A 17,901-nucleotide genomic window follows, 5' to 3' on the forward strand; every position below is an offset into this window, starting at 1 on the left:
AACGCCGGGAATGTACTTAAACTCATGATGCATTGAATTGGAAACAAGTTATTTTATTTAAAACGAATGATAAATAGTATACAGAACACGTAAAGACAAAATCAAAATCAGTATGTAGCAGAAAGGAAAAATGTACACGTCGGGCACAAAACGTTCCTGCAGGTTGCCAGGGTCGGGGGATAGAACAAAGGTTAACTGTTCTAGGATCAGGGCTGTGGGCACCAGAAGGGGCTCTGGTCGCTCCTCAGGAGGAGGAGTAGGGGGAGGAGCAGGGTCGGATTCCAGAGCAGAGGCACAGGTGTTGTCAGGGGCAGGATCCATAGCAAAGGCAGGCCCCGGGACAGGGGCAGACCCCAGCTCTGCCCGGACAGAGTCAGCCTCGCTGTGGGCAGGTGCCCAGCCACCTGCTGGCTCCGGGTCTCCTCCTGAAGTCCCTGCAGGCACCATCCCCGCCTCTGGAGCTGTGGATGCAGGTGGGGCCGGCTCTGGCTCCTCTGACGGAGCAGCTATGACAGGAGGAAAGCGCACCGGCATGCCTGTCTCTCCATGTGCTTTTGCAGAGACAGACCTCAGCCCAGGGCCTCCCAGAGAAGCCGCAGCCACGGAGGAACCCTCACCGGGACATCTCCCTGACTGCGGTCCGCCCGCTGCGAGCTCTGAGCCCAGTCCTGGCTCCTGGCCCCACACCAGCCTCTGGGGTCTCCTGCCCTTGGGGCCCGGCACCGACCCACCCGCAGACACCCACGTGCCCCAGCCCCGGCCTTCTCACCCTCAGGCTCGGCCTGAAAAGGCTCCAGCTCCTGGACCACGCGGTGGTGTAGGCGTGCAGGCAATGTCAGCGGCCTTCCCCCGGAGTCCCCAGTACCTGCTCCTGCAGAGCCCGGTACGGTCACTCTCCTGGTCAGGGAGATGGAGCGGGTGTCCGCCAGCCTCCTTCCTATTTCATCGTCACTAGTGCTCTGCACAGACAGACAGACCCCGGGAGCCAGCCCCGACCGTTAGAGCCCTGCCCAGCCGTCCTCACTGTCTTCCTGCCCACCCCCCTGCCGCTCCCAGATCAGACCCAGACAGTGTGTGCACAGCGCCACACCTGGGACAGGGACCCATACCTGCAGGACACGGGATGCACCCTGAGGGGAAGCTACTGTCCCTACTCTCACAGGAGGCAGCCTCCCACGCCCACAACCCACCCAGCCAGCCTCGACCTGGGTGTGAACATGAACTGCCCACCGGGCATCTGACCCCTTGTCAGCCTGTTCTTGAATGGGGTGGGCGCACCTCACATGAGCCTTTACACACACACACACACACACACAGACACACACACACACTCAAGCATGGGGAGGGGACCTAGGGCTGCACAGGTTGAATCAGAGCATGTGGGGCTGGGGGCTGGCTCTGGGCCTCATGGTGTTACCTTTCTCTTCTTTTGGCCAAATGGCCAGAGCCATCGGGGAGCCTTAAGACAACATCCCCAGTGAGGGAAAGCATGTGCAGGGCATGATTTCTTCAGCTTGCAGCTTCCAGATGTAGGAACACAACAGAAGAACATGTTGCTTATTCAAAGATCCGCAACAAAATGAGCTGGGCAGGGGGCTGTCTCTGTGTGTGTGGGTGCCTGGTTACCTGGGTCCCCAATTGTGTTGGGCTCTATTGTGAGGAAAGTGAGGTCACCACTGCCTGGGGTCTGCTTACCAACCACTTCCTCCCACACAAGAGCCCCGCCCGGTGGGTCCCCCTCCCCCGCGTGCTCAATGCTCACCCTCTGCTCCATGCCCCGTCCATACAGTGACAGCCACACAGCCCACCCACAGTCCCTGCGAGGCCTGGGGGCAGCCAGTGTCCCCACTGTGAGGATACAGGGCTGGGTTCGGACTGGGTTCCTGCTCGTGCCAGGGCTATGAGCCTGGACAGACCCTGTGCCTCTCAGGGCCTCCCCGGCTCCCCGCCTGCTCAGTGGGGGCTTCTGGTTTCTACTCTTAGGGACGCATTCAGGGGTAGGACCTCCAAATATGTTCTGTCCCTGCTCTCACAGGAGGCTGGTACGCACCCGTGGGAATGCAGGGATGAGCGGGGGGCTGGGCGGGGCCTAGAACACAGCTCAGAGGGGCCTGGATCTGCTCTGGGGTCCAGGCAAAGCCACCCTCCTCCTGCCTGTCTCCCAGCCCTGTGGGAAGGTTGCAGTGAACTGATTCCGACCTTGTTCTCTCGTAGCACATGGCCAAATGTTTTCCAGTTTACCAGACTGTAAGGGCATTAGGACAGAAGAGGGTTGGTCCCTGAATTCCTTAGCTCGTTAAAAACCGTCCTCTAATTTATGAGCGATCTTCTAAATCAAGTGTATCTTAACTAGATATTAGAGTTAGGTTCAAGGTCACATTGCATACATCAACTATGGACAGCTTTTCGAATGTCAATCTTAACTGCCTAAAGTGTTTTATAAAATGGGAAAGGATATAGTCACCAAAGCACTGAGCACATTACCTGTCGCAGGAAATAGGTAAGGAAACACAATTATTGTTTCATCTCAGCTGAGGCAAGGGGCTGGTCCAAAGGTACTTGGCAGGTAGCATGTGTGGCCAGCTGCCCATCTCCCCCGATACCCACTCCCAGCTCAGCACATCCTCTGCTGTGGTCAAGGGCAGCAAACAGATGGACCAGGTGCAACTGTGACTCCCTCCTGTCAGGCATGGCTTGCTTCCGACAGGTAGAGAAGTGGACCAGCTCACATACACATGACATGTTCTTTGGTCCTTGCTATCAGACTCCCTTTTCTTTCACCCTGGTCCTGAACCTTTAGCTCCTGTGAGAACTTGGGTTTACAGGTGTCTGGTGACATTTCAAAGCGTAGATCTGTGTTGCCTTTGTTCCCTGTCCTTGGATCAAAGATGAAGGCAGAAAAAGTCATCATACTCTGAAAGCAACATAAAGACATATCAAGTGTACTCTGTCCCCGGCACCTCGACATGAAAGCAACGGCAAACTATGGACTTCATGTTCTACACAGTGAGCTTTAGGGACTCCTGTATGCATGTAAAATGTAATTGTACTGAAAACATATCGTTACCAATCTTTAACCTTGCAGAAGACAGTTTAGGGACACTGCACCTTGCCTACCTTTTCATTTCCGCTTTGGCCAATGCCTGGTCACACTGACACATGTAGCCATACAAGGGCACATCTGTGACATCCTCTTGGTGCAATCCCAGTCCCCCCAACCCCTTGGTCTGGCCAACTCTGCACACCCCCAGTCGTCCTGAGCATCCCCTGGAGTGACACAGCTGTGATCATCCTCCTGGATCATTCCAGGTCTCCCTGCCCCCAGGTCTGGCCAATGCTGCACACTCCCAGGCCTTCCGAGTGTCCCCTGTCATGGCATCTGTCACACAAGACTGTCATTTATTTTCTCTCGGTCTGTGCTTTCTGCATGAGGTAGATCTCTCTCACAGATGCCTGTCTGCATGACAGGTGGAGGAATGCTTTCGGGATCTTTTGTCCTGGAACAGCAGGCATCTTTCAAAACCCTGATGGCCAGGGGGAGTCTCTGTCCCTCTGTGTGTCCCTAGCCTCTGTGGAACATAGCGTCCAGGATGAGGGATTTGGGAGTCCTCACAGATGAAGTTTGTTCTATGAAGGTGGCCTCCTTCTGAGATCATCATGGAACCCCATTATGTGGCTGTTCCTGTGGGACAGGAAGCACAGAAAGTACTGTACTGTGTTCTCCTTGCACACTGTGGCTAACATAGAGGAAATATACACTCACACTCACAAGTTCACACTTACACCTCCGTTTCTGAGCATCACCATCATGTAAACTACACTGAATTCCCACTGGCAGCAGACATGTGGACGTGCCACTCAAGGTATAAATACAGGAGGATGGAGATGGAGTTCTGGCTAAAAGAATGGAAGTCCTTGCCTCTGGGGATGAAGAAATTTGATTTTACCCAGAAGGCGCTACATTCCACTCAAAGAAGTGACATGACCCTAGGATCTTTGGGATCAGCACAGACTTTTCTATAAAATCTTATGTAAAGATTTTCAGGTCAGTGTTGCAATGCATGTGGTCTCTCTGACAGTGACTCCACTCTTATATTGAGGCTTGAAAAGCAGTCACATACCGTCCACACCAAATGTTCCAGCCACATTTGATTGACAGAATACAGGGGGGTGGTCCCATTTGGCCCTTGGGAGTAGTTTCCCACACCCCAGATTTGCAGCATGGTGGATGGTGGGGGGAGGGCTCTTCTTCTTTTCCTGTGGCAGTTGGGAGTACACTGGGATCTCTCCTGGCAGACCCGGCCCCTCCACTTGAAGGGGAAAAAAGATGATTGTGGGATTGGCTAACAATTAAGTCCGCAGGAATTCCCCCACATTTCTCTGTAGGCCTCGCTTGCCAAAAGATGTTTGTCTGTGGCTGAATTCCATGTAGGTATTGCTTCGCTAAGTATGCCCTTATTGTCTCGCGGGTATATCTGTGGGTTATATACCACACAGATGGTCATCTTGTTCAGGCCAAGACCATGAGCACATTGAGGGTTCTCCAGAGTTAGCAGAGATTCTAGCATGTGTGGGCCTCAGGACAATTCCAGTTCAGCCCTCAGCAATGTTATGGAGCCCCTGGCTTCCTGGGTCCTCGTTGGCTCTGGCACAGGCTTGGCCTAGGCCACTTCTGTAGTTGTGAAGGAAAACCCCTGGTCTGGGTGGTCCACCCCATGCCTGGCTCTGCAGGCTGACACCCGAGGTCCTCCCACCTCATTGGCTTGGACCAGGTCACATGCCCGTGGATGAGCCAATCCCTGGAGCCAGGGAGTGGAGCAGTGGAGGCTGGCACATGTTGTTAGGACCTCTGTTGTAATGATTTTTCTAATGGCTGGGGTGGTGAGATCTTCTAGGATGCATCTGTTTAATAAAATGATTATTAATTTCTGATAATACATGGGTCCAAGATGCTGGCTTAGCACCTCGCACCTCAGTCCCAGCACCTCAGTACTACTGTACTACACTGCAGAGGCGATGGCTGAGAGAATGAGCAAGGTGGTCGGAAACTGGTCTGGAGTGCACAAGGGAAGGGGGTGTGTGTGTGTAGGGGATTGGGGATAATAGCTCTGGCCAAGCTGTATCTCCAACTTACCTAGGTTCAAGAAGGTGCAGGGAATCCGTGGTGGTGTTTCACCTTCCATCATTTTGCAGATGAAGAATATGGCTTTGCCGTGGACTATGGCAAGACTTCTTCCAAGTATCTCTAGTTGATACAGAAGTCGGGGAGAGCAGAACCCTCCATCTGGTAGGATAGGCGTGAGAGGCTGTGTGCTCTCTAGAAGGGGTCTGGCTTTCGAGGGCTCACTGTGAGCCTGCTGCATGCAGGACTAATGAGGGCATTTCATGGTTTAGTTCTAAGGATGGAGTATTGGAAGAATGTGGTGTCCCATGTAATACTGGGAAGAGGACAGGTCTGCAGTTCACTGTAGAGTTACTTCATGGGAGTGGTGGTGATCTGCAGTATCTGCCTCATGAGATGTCTGTCCTTTATTGAGTTCTGGGTGTGCTTTCTGGAACTGTGTTCTAATGGCTGGGATTTCCAAGGAGTGGGATTTTTTGGCATCACTGTAAGAGTTGGTCCACCAGGAGTGGGCAAGTCCCTTTCTGCTGCTGAGAATTGTGTCTCTAGCGGTTGGAGTGTGTATTACAAACCTAGAGGTCAATGGTGAGGTGGTTACAGTGGTGAGCCTGCTATTGTTATTGATGATTTGTAAGGGTGAATTCCATAGGATGAGATGTTAGATCTTATGGTTAGGGATCCTCCTTAAGTACCCAGAAAGGTGCTTTTTCAGAATTTCATATTCGATATCTTTTTATTACTTCTACTTCTAATAGTCTTCCTCGTACTTGGTGTTCCAATGAGCAGTGCATTACAACATTGCCTGCATTTTACCCGTGTGTTAATGGGGATTTGAGAAAAGAAAATGTGTCAGTGATTCTACAGATTGTACACTGGAACAGCCAAATAGTGAAAATTTTTTTTTTCATTTTTGACACAAGGTAGGATGTATCCTGCTGGGATTCTTAGTTTAAACCAGGAGAGAGGGTCCTCTTTTGGTACTAGTTTTGAGTACCATAGGCCTTCCTAGGGAACATTATCAGATTCTGTTGGAAATTTGGTCTTTTTATTGTGGAAGAATCAGGAGTCAACCAATTTTTGTCTCCTGTTTCATTTTCTTTCTTTCTTTCTTTCTTTTTTTTAAAGATTTTATTTATTTATTTGACAGACAGAGATCACAAGTAGGCAGAGAGGCAGGCAGAGAGAGAGAGAGAGAGAGAGAGGGAAGCAGGCTTCCTGCGGAGCAGGGAGCCCGATGCGGGGCTCGATCCCAGGACCCTGAGATCATGACCCGAGCCGAAGGCAGCAGCCCAAACCACTGAGCCACCCAGGCGCCCCTCCTGTTTCATTTTCCATGAACATTTCCATGATATTTGGTTTCACACCTCTACCATTATGAAGTCATCCCAGCATTGGCACCAGCTCACCCTTCTCTGCCAAGGGGATGTTTGGGCCAAGATGAAAGCCGTTTCTGGGTGACTGGTAAACTCTAGTACCAGAATTCTGTCAGTAGGGAATTACTGGAATCCTAAGTTCCAAACCAGCTCCTGACAGCAAGTAAAATATATTTCAGATTTAGACATATCAGAGAGAAATTTTGTGTTTACAGTGAAAACTGAAGAAAATGTGTCATCACTAAACCTAATGTTAACTCCTACCATTGATGCTGAAACCTAACCTGACTCTATAACCCAAACTGGAACCCTGAATCCTAAAACTGAAATTGAGCCCAAAGCCTGGACTCTGAATCTGAGTCCTGGATCCAAGCCCTGAGCCACAAACCCTAACCCTAAACTAGAACTCTGAGTCATGAACCCTGATCTGAAATCCCAGCATGAAGCCAACCCCCAAATTTGACCTTGAACTTTTTACCATAAGCCCTGAAACTTAGACCCTAAATCATAAACCTAAAGCTCTAAACACTAACTGTTCCCTTGCCCCTCACTCTAAATCCTCACCCCAATCTTAAACCCTCTCCCTGATCTAGAATTCTGACTGAAACCTGAACCTGAACCCAAATTCCAACCCTTCACCACACTTTGCTTATGCATTCGTCATTGATAGATATTTACAGTTTCTACGTTTTGATTTTTGTGAACATTGTTTAGGTTGAGGGCTAGAGTTAGGGTCTTGGATTGGGGTGAGGGCCAGGCTTGAGAGCAAGTTTAGGTCTGATTGTGGGTTTGCTTCAGGGCCAGTGTCATGTTCGGTGTCACTGTTTGAGGGACTGTTGTCATTCCATATTGTTTCCAAGTCACTGTTCCTTAGCAATTTTTGGAGAAGCTGGGGGTATATTGGGCTCCATGCAGCTTGAATTTCCGGAATGAAGTGGCTTCAGCTGGACCCTGGGAGGGAACAGGTGCTTCCATTGAAGGGGGAGCTCCCCTAGTCCTGCACTGCCCTCCCTGGCCAGCAGAGGGCGCAAGACCCCAGCTCCTGCCCTGAGCCTGACCTGGGCAGCTGCACTAGGGACAGGAGTCCAGCCTCATCAGGGCCTGCTGGGAGACTTCTGGAGGCACTGGAGTCGCTCCGACCCTGACAGAGGCCACTCCCGCCCTGACAGGACTCGCTGTGGAGGATGTGGGGTCGCGTCCACACTTACAGCAGTGCAGCCTCCTCAGGACCAGCCTCTGGAGGAGAAGGTGAGGAGAAGCCACCTGAGCGGAGACAGGGAAGGCGGTGCGTGGTCTCAGGCTCCCATGGAAGAAAAGGGCAAGCTGTGTACACAATGGGGCTTCCAGGGTTATGTGTGCGGTGACGTGGCCTCCCGCAGTGCTATGTGCGGCTGCGGGTTCTCCCTTTTCTAAGCTTGATGTGCGCCCCGGGTCCCACCTCTGTGTTTGGGCACATGCGGATTTGGTTCCTGGGGTTCCTCAGACTACAGTCAGGGAGCGGCCTCAGTGCTCGTCGCCCCCCACCCTGCCTTGGCCGTGCGGGGTCCTTCCCATGTCCACACCCGCTTCAGGGTTGGTCCAGAGTCTGGAAGTTCAGGAGCGACAGCGTGGACTCCGTAGGCAGCTTTGGGGAGAGGATGTATATTCCCGGTGTCGGTTTCTCCCTGAGCACAGAGTGTTTCCCCAACTCCGTGTGTCTCCCTCCATGTCTGTCATCAGTGTTTCACGGCTGTCAGAAGACAGGTCTGTCACCTCTTCGTTCAGGGAACTCCTGGGTATCTTGGTCTTTTGGATACAGTCGTAAATGAGATTGTTCTCCGTAGTCTCTTTCTGATGGTTCCTTTGGAGCATGTAGAAATGCATGTGATTAGTGTATATTGATTTTGTTCCTTGCAAGTGTCTGGAATTTATGAGTTCTGTTTGCCTTGAACTCAAACTGCCAGTTATTTGACCAGCAGCAGGGGTTTATTTGGGAAGAGCAGAGAACGGCAGTCTGGGCTGAGCAAGCTCCGGTTCCATCACAGGCAAGTGCAAGAAACAAAGGAGAAGAAAGTTATTTCATGGAGGAGGAGGAAGAAGTTGGGAGGGGTGCTTGGAAGGAAGGTCCACTGAAGAGAGGCGGGGGTTCGGGGTGATGGAGGATTCTCCCCGGCTGAGCTGCAGGGATGGTGATTTCTTGTAGATGAACCTCCAGCTTCCCCTGTGGGGCCTGGAAGGGATGAGTCACTCCTGTGGGGGATTCTGATGTGGGGTCTGTGATGGGCATTGAGCGGCAAGTGCCCCCTTCCAGCCTCCCCTTCTGGAGTGCCTAGTCCGCTTTACTGAGGCTTCCCTTCATGCTAACATGTGGCCTCCTCCAAGGGTGAGTGGCCTCTGCACGGTGGGTGACCTGGATCTGGGAGGGCTTGGCCTTCATCCCGAAGTCCAATGTCCTCTCTGCTTCTGTGACTTTGTGCTAACATGGATGTTTGGGAGAGTCATTTACTCTGCGGTGAGTTCAAAGTGCAGGCATCTTGTCACAGCTGCATACATGCATTTTATAATTTTACCTCTTACATTTAAGCCTTTAACTTATTTTGAGTTAATGTTTATATGTGGTATTAGGTAAGGGTCCAGTTCCATTCCTCTGTGTGTGGATAGTCAGTTGTCTGGCACCCTTTGTTGCAAAGACAATTCTGTCCCCCCAGTGCAATGTTGACCACCCTTGTCAAAATGCAGAGGACCACAGGTGAAGGGGTTTATTTCTGGGCTCTCTATTAAATCCTACTGATCTGTATGCATACTTATTTTTTAAGATTTTATTTATTTATTTGACAGGCAGACATTGATCACAAATAGGCGAAGAGGCAGGCAGAGAGAGAGGAAGAAGCAGGCTCCCTGTTGAGCAGAGATTCCCAATTCAGGGCTCCATCCTGGGACCCTGGGATCATGACCCCACCAAAGGCAGAGGCTTTAACTCACTGAGCCACCCAGGTGCTCCTGTATGCATACTTTAAAAAATTTTTTAACTTTATTTAAAAATTTTCAAATTTAAATTTAATTTATTAACATATATGTAGTATTCTTTTCAAGGGCTATGCATACCTTTAGGACAGGATCACAATGTTTTAGTTACTGTTGCTTTGTATTAAGATTCAAACATTGGAAGTATGACCTTTCGCCTTTGATTTTCTTTTTGAAGATTGTTTCGGCTGTCCTGTGGTCCCTGAAAATTCCATATGACTGTTAGGATTAGCTTGTGTGTTTCTTCCAAAAGGCCTTTTGTGAAATGTCTTGGGGAACACACTGAATCTCCACATTGCGTTGTGTACTGTTGCCATCTTACCAATAGTATGTCTTTCATCACCGTGGGGAGTCCTCAGACTGATGTAGGTTTCCGTTACTTTCTCTCAGCAAAGTTTCGTACTTTCCAGTGTACAAGACATGCACGTTGATTACCTCTATTCCTAAGCATTTTGTCAATGTTGGTGTTTCCTAAAATGGAATTGTTTTCCTTAAATTCCATTTTGGATGATTCATTGTGTGTGTATACAAATGAGAGATTTTAGTGTATTGATATTTTGTCCTGGAACTTTGTAGAATTAGGGTATAAATTACAAAGGTGGTGGGTCGTGCACAGAGCATTAAAGTTCCGGACAGTCATTGCCTTGGCGTCCATCTCGTGGGTCTTGCTGGCATCTGGAAGTGGTTATGCTGGAGGGGTCATTTTGGTGCCCGCCGGGTCATTGACTCTTTGACTTAAGAGATGAGCCTGAAGGAGGGAGGTCGTCGGTTAGGAAGGCCAGAGTGCAGGTGGGTAAAGGCCTCTTTAGCTCAGAGAGCGGGAAGCTTCAGGCCCCTGCAACACACCTTGCCCTGTTCATTGCTTCCAGGTTCCTGGTCGTCGTGAGTTCTGGCCTTCTAATGAACTGGTGAGGTAGTCAGTAACACACGTTTCCCTGAGTTCCATGAGCCGCTATTAGAGCAGACTGCGGGCAGACTCTTAGAACCTGAGTAGGAGATTGTGGGGACCTCCGATCTGTAGCCCATAGCTCAGAAAAAAATGCGTGACCTCTCTGCCCAGCCACTGTCTGACCCCTAAGGTAACAGCATAGGGATCCAGTGACCCCACACAGCAAAGAACACAGACTTGACAAAGATTGCTCAGAAAAGTCACTGAGCCAACAGTAGCAACTACAGCGAGCAGCCAGAAGGGAGGCCTCGTGTAAGGAAGGTCTGATTTCAGAATGCTTCCATGATAATATTCATCGTCACACACCCTGAACTCATCAGTAGGGCCAAGTCCTCAAGCTGGGGTTCTGGTAGCTTCCAGGTAGCTTCAGGTTGCTTCCCAGGAGAGGGCAGATTTAATCAAGGTCCGGAAAGATGGGATGGGGTTTCCTGACTCCCCGTCACCACCCCCTACCCAGGGCCTGCAAGAGAGAAGGACAGTTTCCTTCAGCTTCTCTTTGGGTCCCTGGTGGGGATCTGGAAATTGACCAGAGAGAGATGTGAACAGGAGAAAAGCAGGCAAAGCGTATTGATTTTTTTTGGTGGGAAACCTCATATGACATGGGAGACCAGCAGAGGGTGACGGGAGCAGGCGGGCTCTTCTCCCTTTTAGGCAAAAGAAAGCCATGGATGTGGGAAGAACTGAGAGAGACAGGGGTTGGGACTAGGGGCTGGTAAATGATTTGAAGAGGTAACTAGGAAGATAAAGGGTTCAGTTAAGCAGGTAGGGTTTGTTCCTCACAGCCTTTGGGGCCTGACAATTCTTCCTTGACTCTGGTGAGAAGCATGTCCTCCTGCCGGTCTTCATACAAGTGCCACAGGGGAGTTTTCTGACCTGCTTCAGGCCAAGGAAGAAGGGCTGATGGCTGGGGATCCGAGGAACTTTTCTGACTTCGTTCAATGCAAAAATTCTTTCCGTTTCTGTGTGCCAAGGAGGTGCCATATTTGGGCTAGTGTGTCCTGACCCTCCACGACCTGGTTCTGTGCTCTTCCTCCTGCCTCGTATTCCAGGACATTGGATGTGGTGTTTTGGAGATTTGTCCCAACCCTGGGGCCGTCCCTTGTTCCGCGGCAGCACCTGCCTGCAGGGTTGGGGGGTGCCTACGACTTCCAACATGGCCTGTTGCTCATGGGTGGCACCCCTCCTTGGGGAGTTGAGATAGTGTGAGAGTGTGCTGATCTTACTTCAGAAACTGAAGTGGTGGTGGGATCATAACAGGAGTTCTAAATGTTAGTATCTTGGGGAAGCTCCATTTCTTCCCACCATGGGCTGTACTAACCAAGGTCAATTCGTGAATCCATGATACCTAAAAACCAGAGATTTTAAGAACCACACCAGCAGGAGAACCTAGACATGTTTCAAGACCTGATAAGTATACTACCGCACAGGAAAAACTGGTAACAGTCAGAAACTATTGAATGAAGAACTGGTTCGGTCCGGTCTCTCCCCATGTCCTGGCTATGCGCTGCGCTCAGCTCGATCCCCCACGCTCAGGCACTGAAGGTTGACCTCCAGGTTCGGCTCCACTGAGATGGCTACTCTTTCCAGAAATTCTTCGGATGTGTCCGTGGTTGCGCACCTGTGCCACGGGGATCATGTGGCTATACTCTGACAGTGGGACCACGGTCCTCCATGGCATGCTCCCTCCCACGCGGCCTCCCATGGAGCCATCACACTGAGGGTTTAGATGGGACAGGACCTGCCCCAGGCAAAACCACCCGAGATTCCCAGGGAGGCAAATGGATCCGGTCACGGGGCGTCTCAGCAGACGGAAGCTGGAGGACCAGCCATCCGGAGCCCCCAGCAGCCCAGCCAGGGGCTCTGAGCTGACCGTGAGCCCTCCCCGCTGGCTGACTAGGAGGGGGAGTGCAGGCTGTGTGGGGGCCAGGCTGTAGCTGTAGGATAGAGAGACACGTATGACATAGTAGAGAGCCAACACTCTGGTCGTGTCCCTCCCCAAAGCCTACCTGGGAGCTGGCGTTTGGGTGCCCTAGGGGCCAGCACACAAACAGAGTCTGCGGGACCAGGGAGCCATAGCCCCAAGGGACAGTCCCCCTGTCCTCTCCCAGCTGTGTCCCTGGTCCCGCATCAGCTTTTCCTCACTGTGGGGCTCCAGGACCCGAAACCAGGCCCCATAGGGCTGGCTTGGCTCTAGCTTGTAATGAGTTTTGCAGCCTCCCCCTCCCAGAGCGCCTGGATTTCCTGGGGCTGGAGGGAAGACTGGCTGCGGACAGGCCTGCACTTAGCTGGACCCTGGGACTGAGTATGCATTTTCTGGCCCCTGGATGGGGGGATATTCAGTGACCTTTGCATACCCAGGTGTCTTGTACCTTGACCTTGTACTCGGATCCTTACTGCCCAGGATGAGCATGATTCGGGGGCTCAGAGGACTTTGGGGCCACAGAGCTGGTGGTGATGAGGAAATGTGGGGACCCGGTCAGGTGCGGACATGGGTCTCTTTCATGTGCACAGCAGGGCTGGCTCATGGTACAGGTACTGTGTGCAGGGCCCCTGTGCTCAACTGGCCCTCTCGGGAGGGAGGCCTGGTGCACCTGTCCTCCACCTACCCCTGGAGGAGTGGCCAAGTTCAAGCATTTCCATGTCCAGCCCTTAGGGAGAGTTGGGAACGTGGGGTCAAGAGAGGCAGGGACATGCCTAGGACAAACGAGGGGTAAAGAGTCCAAGGAGCGGGGATGCTCTCCAGCCATGGCAGCCCCAACGCCCCCCCCCATGAGGTTTGCATTGGGGGTGAGAGCCCCACAGATTCTTGAGGATAGCTACCCACCCTGTCCCATGTGGGGACATGAACTTCAACATCCCCAGACAGGTGGAGAAATGTACACCTGCACGGACACACACAGACACACACACACACACACCACTCAGACTGACCAGGTGGGGATCAGATGGGAAGACATCCTGGGAGTGAGGTGGGTGACAAGGAGGCAAGGAAAAAGAGGGCAGAGAGAGCCGAGCCGTGGGACAGGGGCATCAGGACCCCTGGCAAGAACCCAGATCCATAGCATGGGGAGGGGAGACAGGCCAGATTGATGGTCGGGGGTTCCCCAAAGGGCCAGGGGGGTGCCAGGACACTGGGAGAAGGGTCTGGGTTCTGGCGTCCATCACCACCTGGGCCACTGGAAGTAGGAAGAGATAACGCCCCCATGGCCAAGTCCAGATGGGGCTTCAGCACAAAGGGCCTCAGTTTACTCTTCTGTCAATTGGGCTGCAGAGATGGCATGTCCTAGGGTCCCGCAGGCTTGTAGAAAAGTCTGTTGGCCTTGGGTCTCCATCCCTGACCCACTGTGCTCCCAGTCCTGGGAAAATGCTTTGTACTCCCTGGAGGTCCTTCTGAGCACAGGACAGCCTGGGGACTCGGCCGCCTGATGACCTGGCTTGGCAGAATGTGGCAGAGCACTGAACCGCTGGTCTGGGGACCAAGCTCAGGAACCGCCCCCCTGCATACTGTTGCAGCCTCAGTGTCCCCATTTGGAAGAGGTTCCAGAGTCAGGGCTCTGGTCAGGGTGAGGAGGCCTTAGGAAGGAACGAAGCACACGACAGGAGAGGGAAACAGGGACAAGGGAGGCTTCTGAGGTTTCTTACATCACCCCCAGAACTCCCAGATCCTGTTCTTGGGAGAGAGACGGAGGGAGACACACAGAGAAGGCAGAGACAAGAGAAAGAACACAAGAGAGGGAACCAGGAGAAGTCAAAGACTTTCTTCAACTGGCTTGGGAACAATAGCCCATGATTTCGCCCTAGTCTAGTCCTGAGAGCGCCGTCACACAGGCCATCCCCCCGGAGGGCAGAGAATTCCACAGGGATGTGGGACCAGGATTCGAGAATTGCCAAGAACCACTGTGGGGACTGCGCAGAACATGGGTGCCGAAGAGGCCCTGGGACCTGAGCCTAAACCGAATGGGAGTCCCTCCCTGGAAGTCTGAGTCACGAGAGGACAAGGTCGGAATCAGTTCACTGCAACCTTCCCACAGGGCTGGGAGACAGGCAGGAGGAGGGTGGCTTTGCCTGGACCCCAGAGCAGATCCAGGCCCCTCTGAGCTGTGTTCTATGCCCCGCCCAGCCCCCCGCTCATCCCTGCATTCCCACGGGTGCGTACCAGCCTCCTGTGAGAGCAGGGACAGAACATATTTGGAGGTCCTACCCCTGAATGCGTCCCTAAGAGTAGAAACCAGAAGCCCCCACTGGGCAGGCGGGGAGCCGGGGAGGCCCTGAGAAGCACAGGGTCTGTCCAGGCTCATAGCCCTGGGCACGAGCAGGAACCCAGTCCGAACCCAGCCCTGTATCCTCACAGTGGGGACACTGGCTGCCCCCAGGCCTCGCAGGGGCTGTGGGTGGGCTGTGTGGCTGTCACTGTATGGACGGGGCATGGAGCAGAGGGTGAGCATTGAGCACGCGGGGGAGGGGGACCCACCGGGCGGGGCTCTTGTGTGGGAGGAAGTGGTTGGTAAGCAGACCCCAGGCAGTGGTGACCTCACTTTCCTCACAATAGAGCCCAACACAATTGGGGACCCAGGTAACCAGGCACCCACACACAGAGACAGCCCCCTGCCCAGCTCATTTTGTTGCGGATCTTTGAATAAGCAACATGTTCTTCTGTTGTGTTCCTACATCTGCAGGCTGCAAGCTGAAGAAATCATGCCCTGCACATGCTTTCCCTCACTGGGGATGTTGTCTTAAGGCTCCCCGATGGCTCTGGCCATTTGGCCAAAAGAAGAGAAAGGTAACACCATGAGGCCCAGAGCCAGCCCCCAGCCCCCAGCCCCACATGCTCTGATTCAACCTGTGCAGCGCTAGGTCCCTCCCCATGCTTGTGTGTGTGTGTGTGTGTGTGTGTAAAGGCTCATGTGAGGTGCGCCCACCCCATTCAAGAACAGGCTGACAAGGGGTCAGATGCCCGGTGGGCAGTTCATGTTCACACCCAGGGCGAGGCTGGCTGGGTGGGTTGTGGGCGTGGGAGGCTGCCTCCTGTGAGAGTAGGGACAGTAGCTTCCCCCCAGGGTGCATCCCGTGTCCTGCAGGTATGGGTCCCTGTCCCAGGTGTGGCGCTGTGCACACACTGTCTGGGTCTGATCTGGGAGCGGCAGGGGGGTGGGCAGGAAGACAGTGAGGATGGCTGGGCAGGGCTCTAACGGTCGGGGCTGGCTCCCGGGGTCTGTCTGTGCAGAGCACTAGTGACGATGAAATAGGAAGGAGGCTGGCGGACACCCGCTCCATCTCCCTGACCAGGAGAGTGACCGTACCGGGCTCTGCAGGAGCAGGGACTGGGGACTCCGGGGGAAGGCCGCTGACACTGCCTGCACGCCTACACCACCGCGTGGTCCAGGAGCTGGAGCCTTTTCAGGCCGAGCCTGAGGGTGAGAAGGCCGGGGCTGGGGCACGTGGGTGTCTGCGGGTGGGTCGGTGCCGGGCCCCAAGGGCAGGAGACCCAAGAGGCTGGTATGGGGCCAGGAGCCAGGACTGGGCTCAGAGCTCGCAGCGGGCGGACCGCAGTCAGGGAGATGTCCCGGTGAGGGTTCCTCCGTGGCTGCGGCTTCTCTGGGAGGCCCTGGGCTGAGCTCTGTCTCTGCAAAAGCACATGGAGAGACAGGCATGCCGGTGCGCTTTCCTCCTGTCATAGCTGCTCCGTCGGAGGAGCCAGAGCCGGCCCCACCTGCATCCACAGCTCCAGAGGCGGGGATGGTGCCTGCAGGGACTTCAGGAGGAGACCCGGAGCCAGCAGGTGGCTGGGCACCTGCCCACAGCGAGGCTGACTCTGTCCGGGCAGAGCTGGGGTCTGCCCCTGTCCCGGGGCCTGCCTTTGCTATGGATCCTGCCCCTGACAACACCTGTGCCTCTGCTCTGGAATCCGACCCTGCTCCTCCCCCTACTCCTCCTCCTGAGGAGCGACCAGAGCCCCTTCTGGTGCCCACAGCCCTGATCCTAGAACAGTTAACCTTTGTTCTATCCCCCGACCCTGGCAACCTGCAGGAACGTTTTGTGCCCGACGTGTACATTTTTCCTTTCTGCTACATACTGATTTTGATTTTGTCTTTACATGTTCTGTATACTATTTATCATTCGTTTTAAAAATAAAATACTTGTTTTCAATTAAACGCGTCATGAGTATAATTACACTCCCAGTGTTTACCCACCACATGACAGAACATTGCTGCAGGATATCTCCTTCCCGAAAGGAGACCCTGAACCCAAAGCCCTACCTGGCCATTTCTCCTCCAGCCCAGATGCTTGCACCCCTGAGCTGCTTTCTCTCTCCCTGGGGAGAAGGTGAAGATCCGGAGGTCGATGCAGGTCCCCTGGAGAGAAGGGTGACTGGGAACAGTGAGCAGCACCTATCCCGGGCAGCAGGTGCAGCCACACCTAGCCGTGCCCAGCCTGGCACTCACCCCCGGCCACTCTGGCGCGGTCTTTCACGGATGTACCATCGGGAGTGTTCAGCGCAATGGTGGGGGAAAGACCGGGAATGGAACAGCGCTAACGCCCTAGGAGATGGTGGGATCCTCAGTCCCAGTCCTTATGGCAGAATGTCCTGTAGCTACTGTCCCAGAGTCATCGGGGGCACGAGATCTAGAAAGCACCTCCTGGGACCCCTTCCTTCCACCCTGCTCCTGGGAACATCGGAGTTGTTGAGGAAGTGGAGAGGATCCAGGGTGACAAAGGGCCAAGGAGAAGGAAGCACAGCACCGAGAGGATGGATGGACGTGCCCAGTGCCACCATCCCGGGCCCGGGCTGTGATGCCCTCTGACCTCACCCTAAATAATGGTTCCTGATGTGTGCACCTGGCTTCGGGGTTTCCCTCCCCCCCCACTTACTCCCCCTCCCATTCATCATCCCCCACCCCCTGCTCCTTCCCCTCCACCCCCTTCCCTACTCTATCACCCACCCTGCCCCCCTCCCCCCTTCCTCTTCCTCCCTCTCATGCTCCCTCCCTCCCTCTGACACTCCTCCCTTGTGCTCCTCTCTCCCTCTCAAGCCTCCTCCTCCCCACCCTACCGTCCTCCTCCTCTCCACTTCCGCCCTCCCCCTCGCCGGCCCCCCTCCCATCTCGGCCTCCCCCTCCCCTGCCTTCCTCCTCTCCCCCTCCCTGTTGTCCCGCTCCATCTCCTTTCCCTCCCTTCTCCCCCTCCCTCTCTCATGCCCTCCTGCATTCAGCAGAGGATCTGGGGGCCACAGGAGCACTGGGGCTTCATCAGGGAGCACCCCCAGCCCACGTGGTCATGTCCACTGGGGGAGGTGATGGGGCAGGCCTCAGGGCTAGCCACGGTGATGAGCACCAGGAATCTGCTCCTGAAACGAGGCCCGTTGCACAAAGAAAACAAAAGAGAGACCCATGCTTAGCACTTCCTCTAGGAAAATCTTGTCCCCAAGATTGATGAAAAGTAAATACATCCTAGAC

General features: G+C 53.7%; 2 protein-coding genes across 3 annotated transcripts; one reads left to right on the forward strand and one right to left on the reverse strand.

The window, feature by feature from the left end:
* Positions 1-37: 37 nt before the first annotated feature.
* On the reverse strand, positions 38-1,586 carry LOC123388852 (ral guanine nucleotide dissociation stimulator-like). The gene is made up of 3 exons (XM_045069188.1): positions 1,418-1,586; positions 770-959; positions 38-506 (listed from the first exon to the last, which is right to left on the reverse strand). Exons 1-3 carry the CDS (start codon positions 1,550-1,552, stop codon positions 58-60), a joined length of 774 nt encoding a protein of 257 aa, XP_044925123.1. The 5' UTR covers positions 1,553-1,586; the 3' UTR covers positions 38-57.
* A 4,837-nt stretch (positions 1,587-6,423) lies between these two features.
* On the forward strand, positions 6,424-16,589 carry LOC123388848 (skin secretory protein xP2-like). 2 transcript variants are annotated; one of them, XM_045069176.1, is made up of 4 exons: positions 6,424-7,743; positions 15,124-15,227; positions 15,672-15,861; positions 16,125-16,589. In XM_045069176.1, exons 1-4 carry the CDS (start codon positions 7,680-7,682, stop codon positions 16,571-16,573), a joined length of 807 nt encoding a protein of 268 aa, XP_044925111.1. In that variant the 5' UTR covers positions 6,424-7,679; the 3' UTR covers positions 16,574-16,589. The 2 variants fall into 2 exon arrangements, with proteins under 2 accessions (XP_044925111.1, XP_044925112.1); XM_045069177.1 differs by lacking the exon at positions 6,424-7,743 and having other exon boundaries at positions 13,016-15,227; positions 15,734-15,861.
* Positions 16,590-17,901: the final 1,312 nt, after the last annotated feature.

Source organism: Mustela putorius, unplaced genomic scaffold (genome assembly GCF_011764305.1).
Source record: "Mustela putorius furo isolate JIRA1106 unplaced genomic scaffold, ASM1176430v1.1 tig00003913_pilon_pilon_pilon, whole genome shotgun sequence".
Lineage (NCBI taxonomy): Eukaryota > Metazoa > Chordata > Mammalia > Carnivora > Mustelidae > Mustela > Mustela putorius.

Excerpts from the sequence above, each read along its gene's own strand:
- LOC123388848 (XM_045069176.1), top strand. The coding sequence starts at position 7,680 with ATGTGGGGTCGCGTCCACACTTACAGCAGTGCAGCCTCCTCAGGACCA. Across the intron at positions 7,744-15,123 it reads ACCAGCCTCTGGAGGAGAAG|GCTGCAAGCTGAAGAAATCA; the intron begins GTGAGGAGAAGC and ends CTACATCTGCAG. Across the intron at positions 15,862-16,124 it reads TTTTCAGGCCGAGCCTGAGG|CTGCTCCGTCGGAGGAGCCA; the intron begins GTGAGAAGGCCG and ends CTCCTGTCATAG.
- LOC123388852 (XM_045069188.1), bottom strand. The coding sequence starts at position 1,552 with ATGTTCTTCTGTTGTGTTCCTACATCTGGAAGCTGCAAGCTGAAGAAA. Across the intron at positions 960-1,417 it reads TTGGCCAAAAGAAGAGAAAG|AGCACTAGTGACGATGAAAT; the intron begins GTAACACCATGA and ends CTGTCTGTGCAG. Across the intron at positions 507-769 it reads TTTTCAGGCCGAGCCTGAGG|CTGCTCCGTCAGAGGAGCCA; the intron begins GTGAGAAGGCCG and ends CTCCTGTCATAG.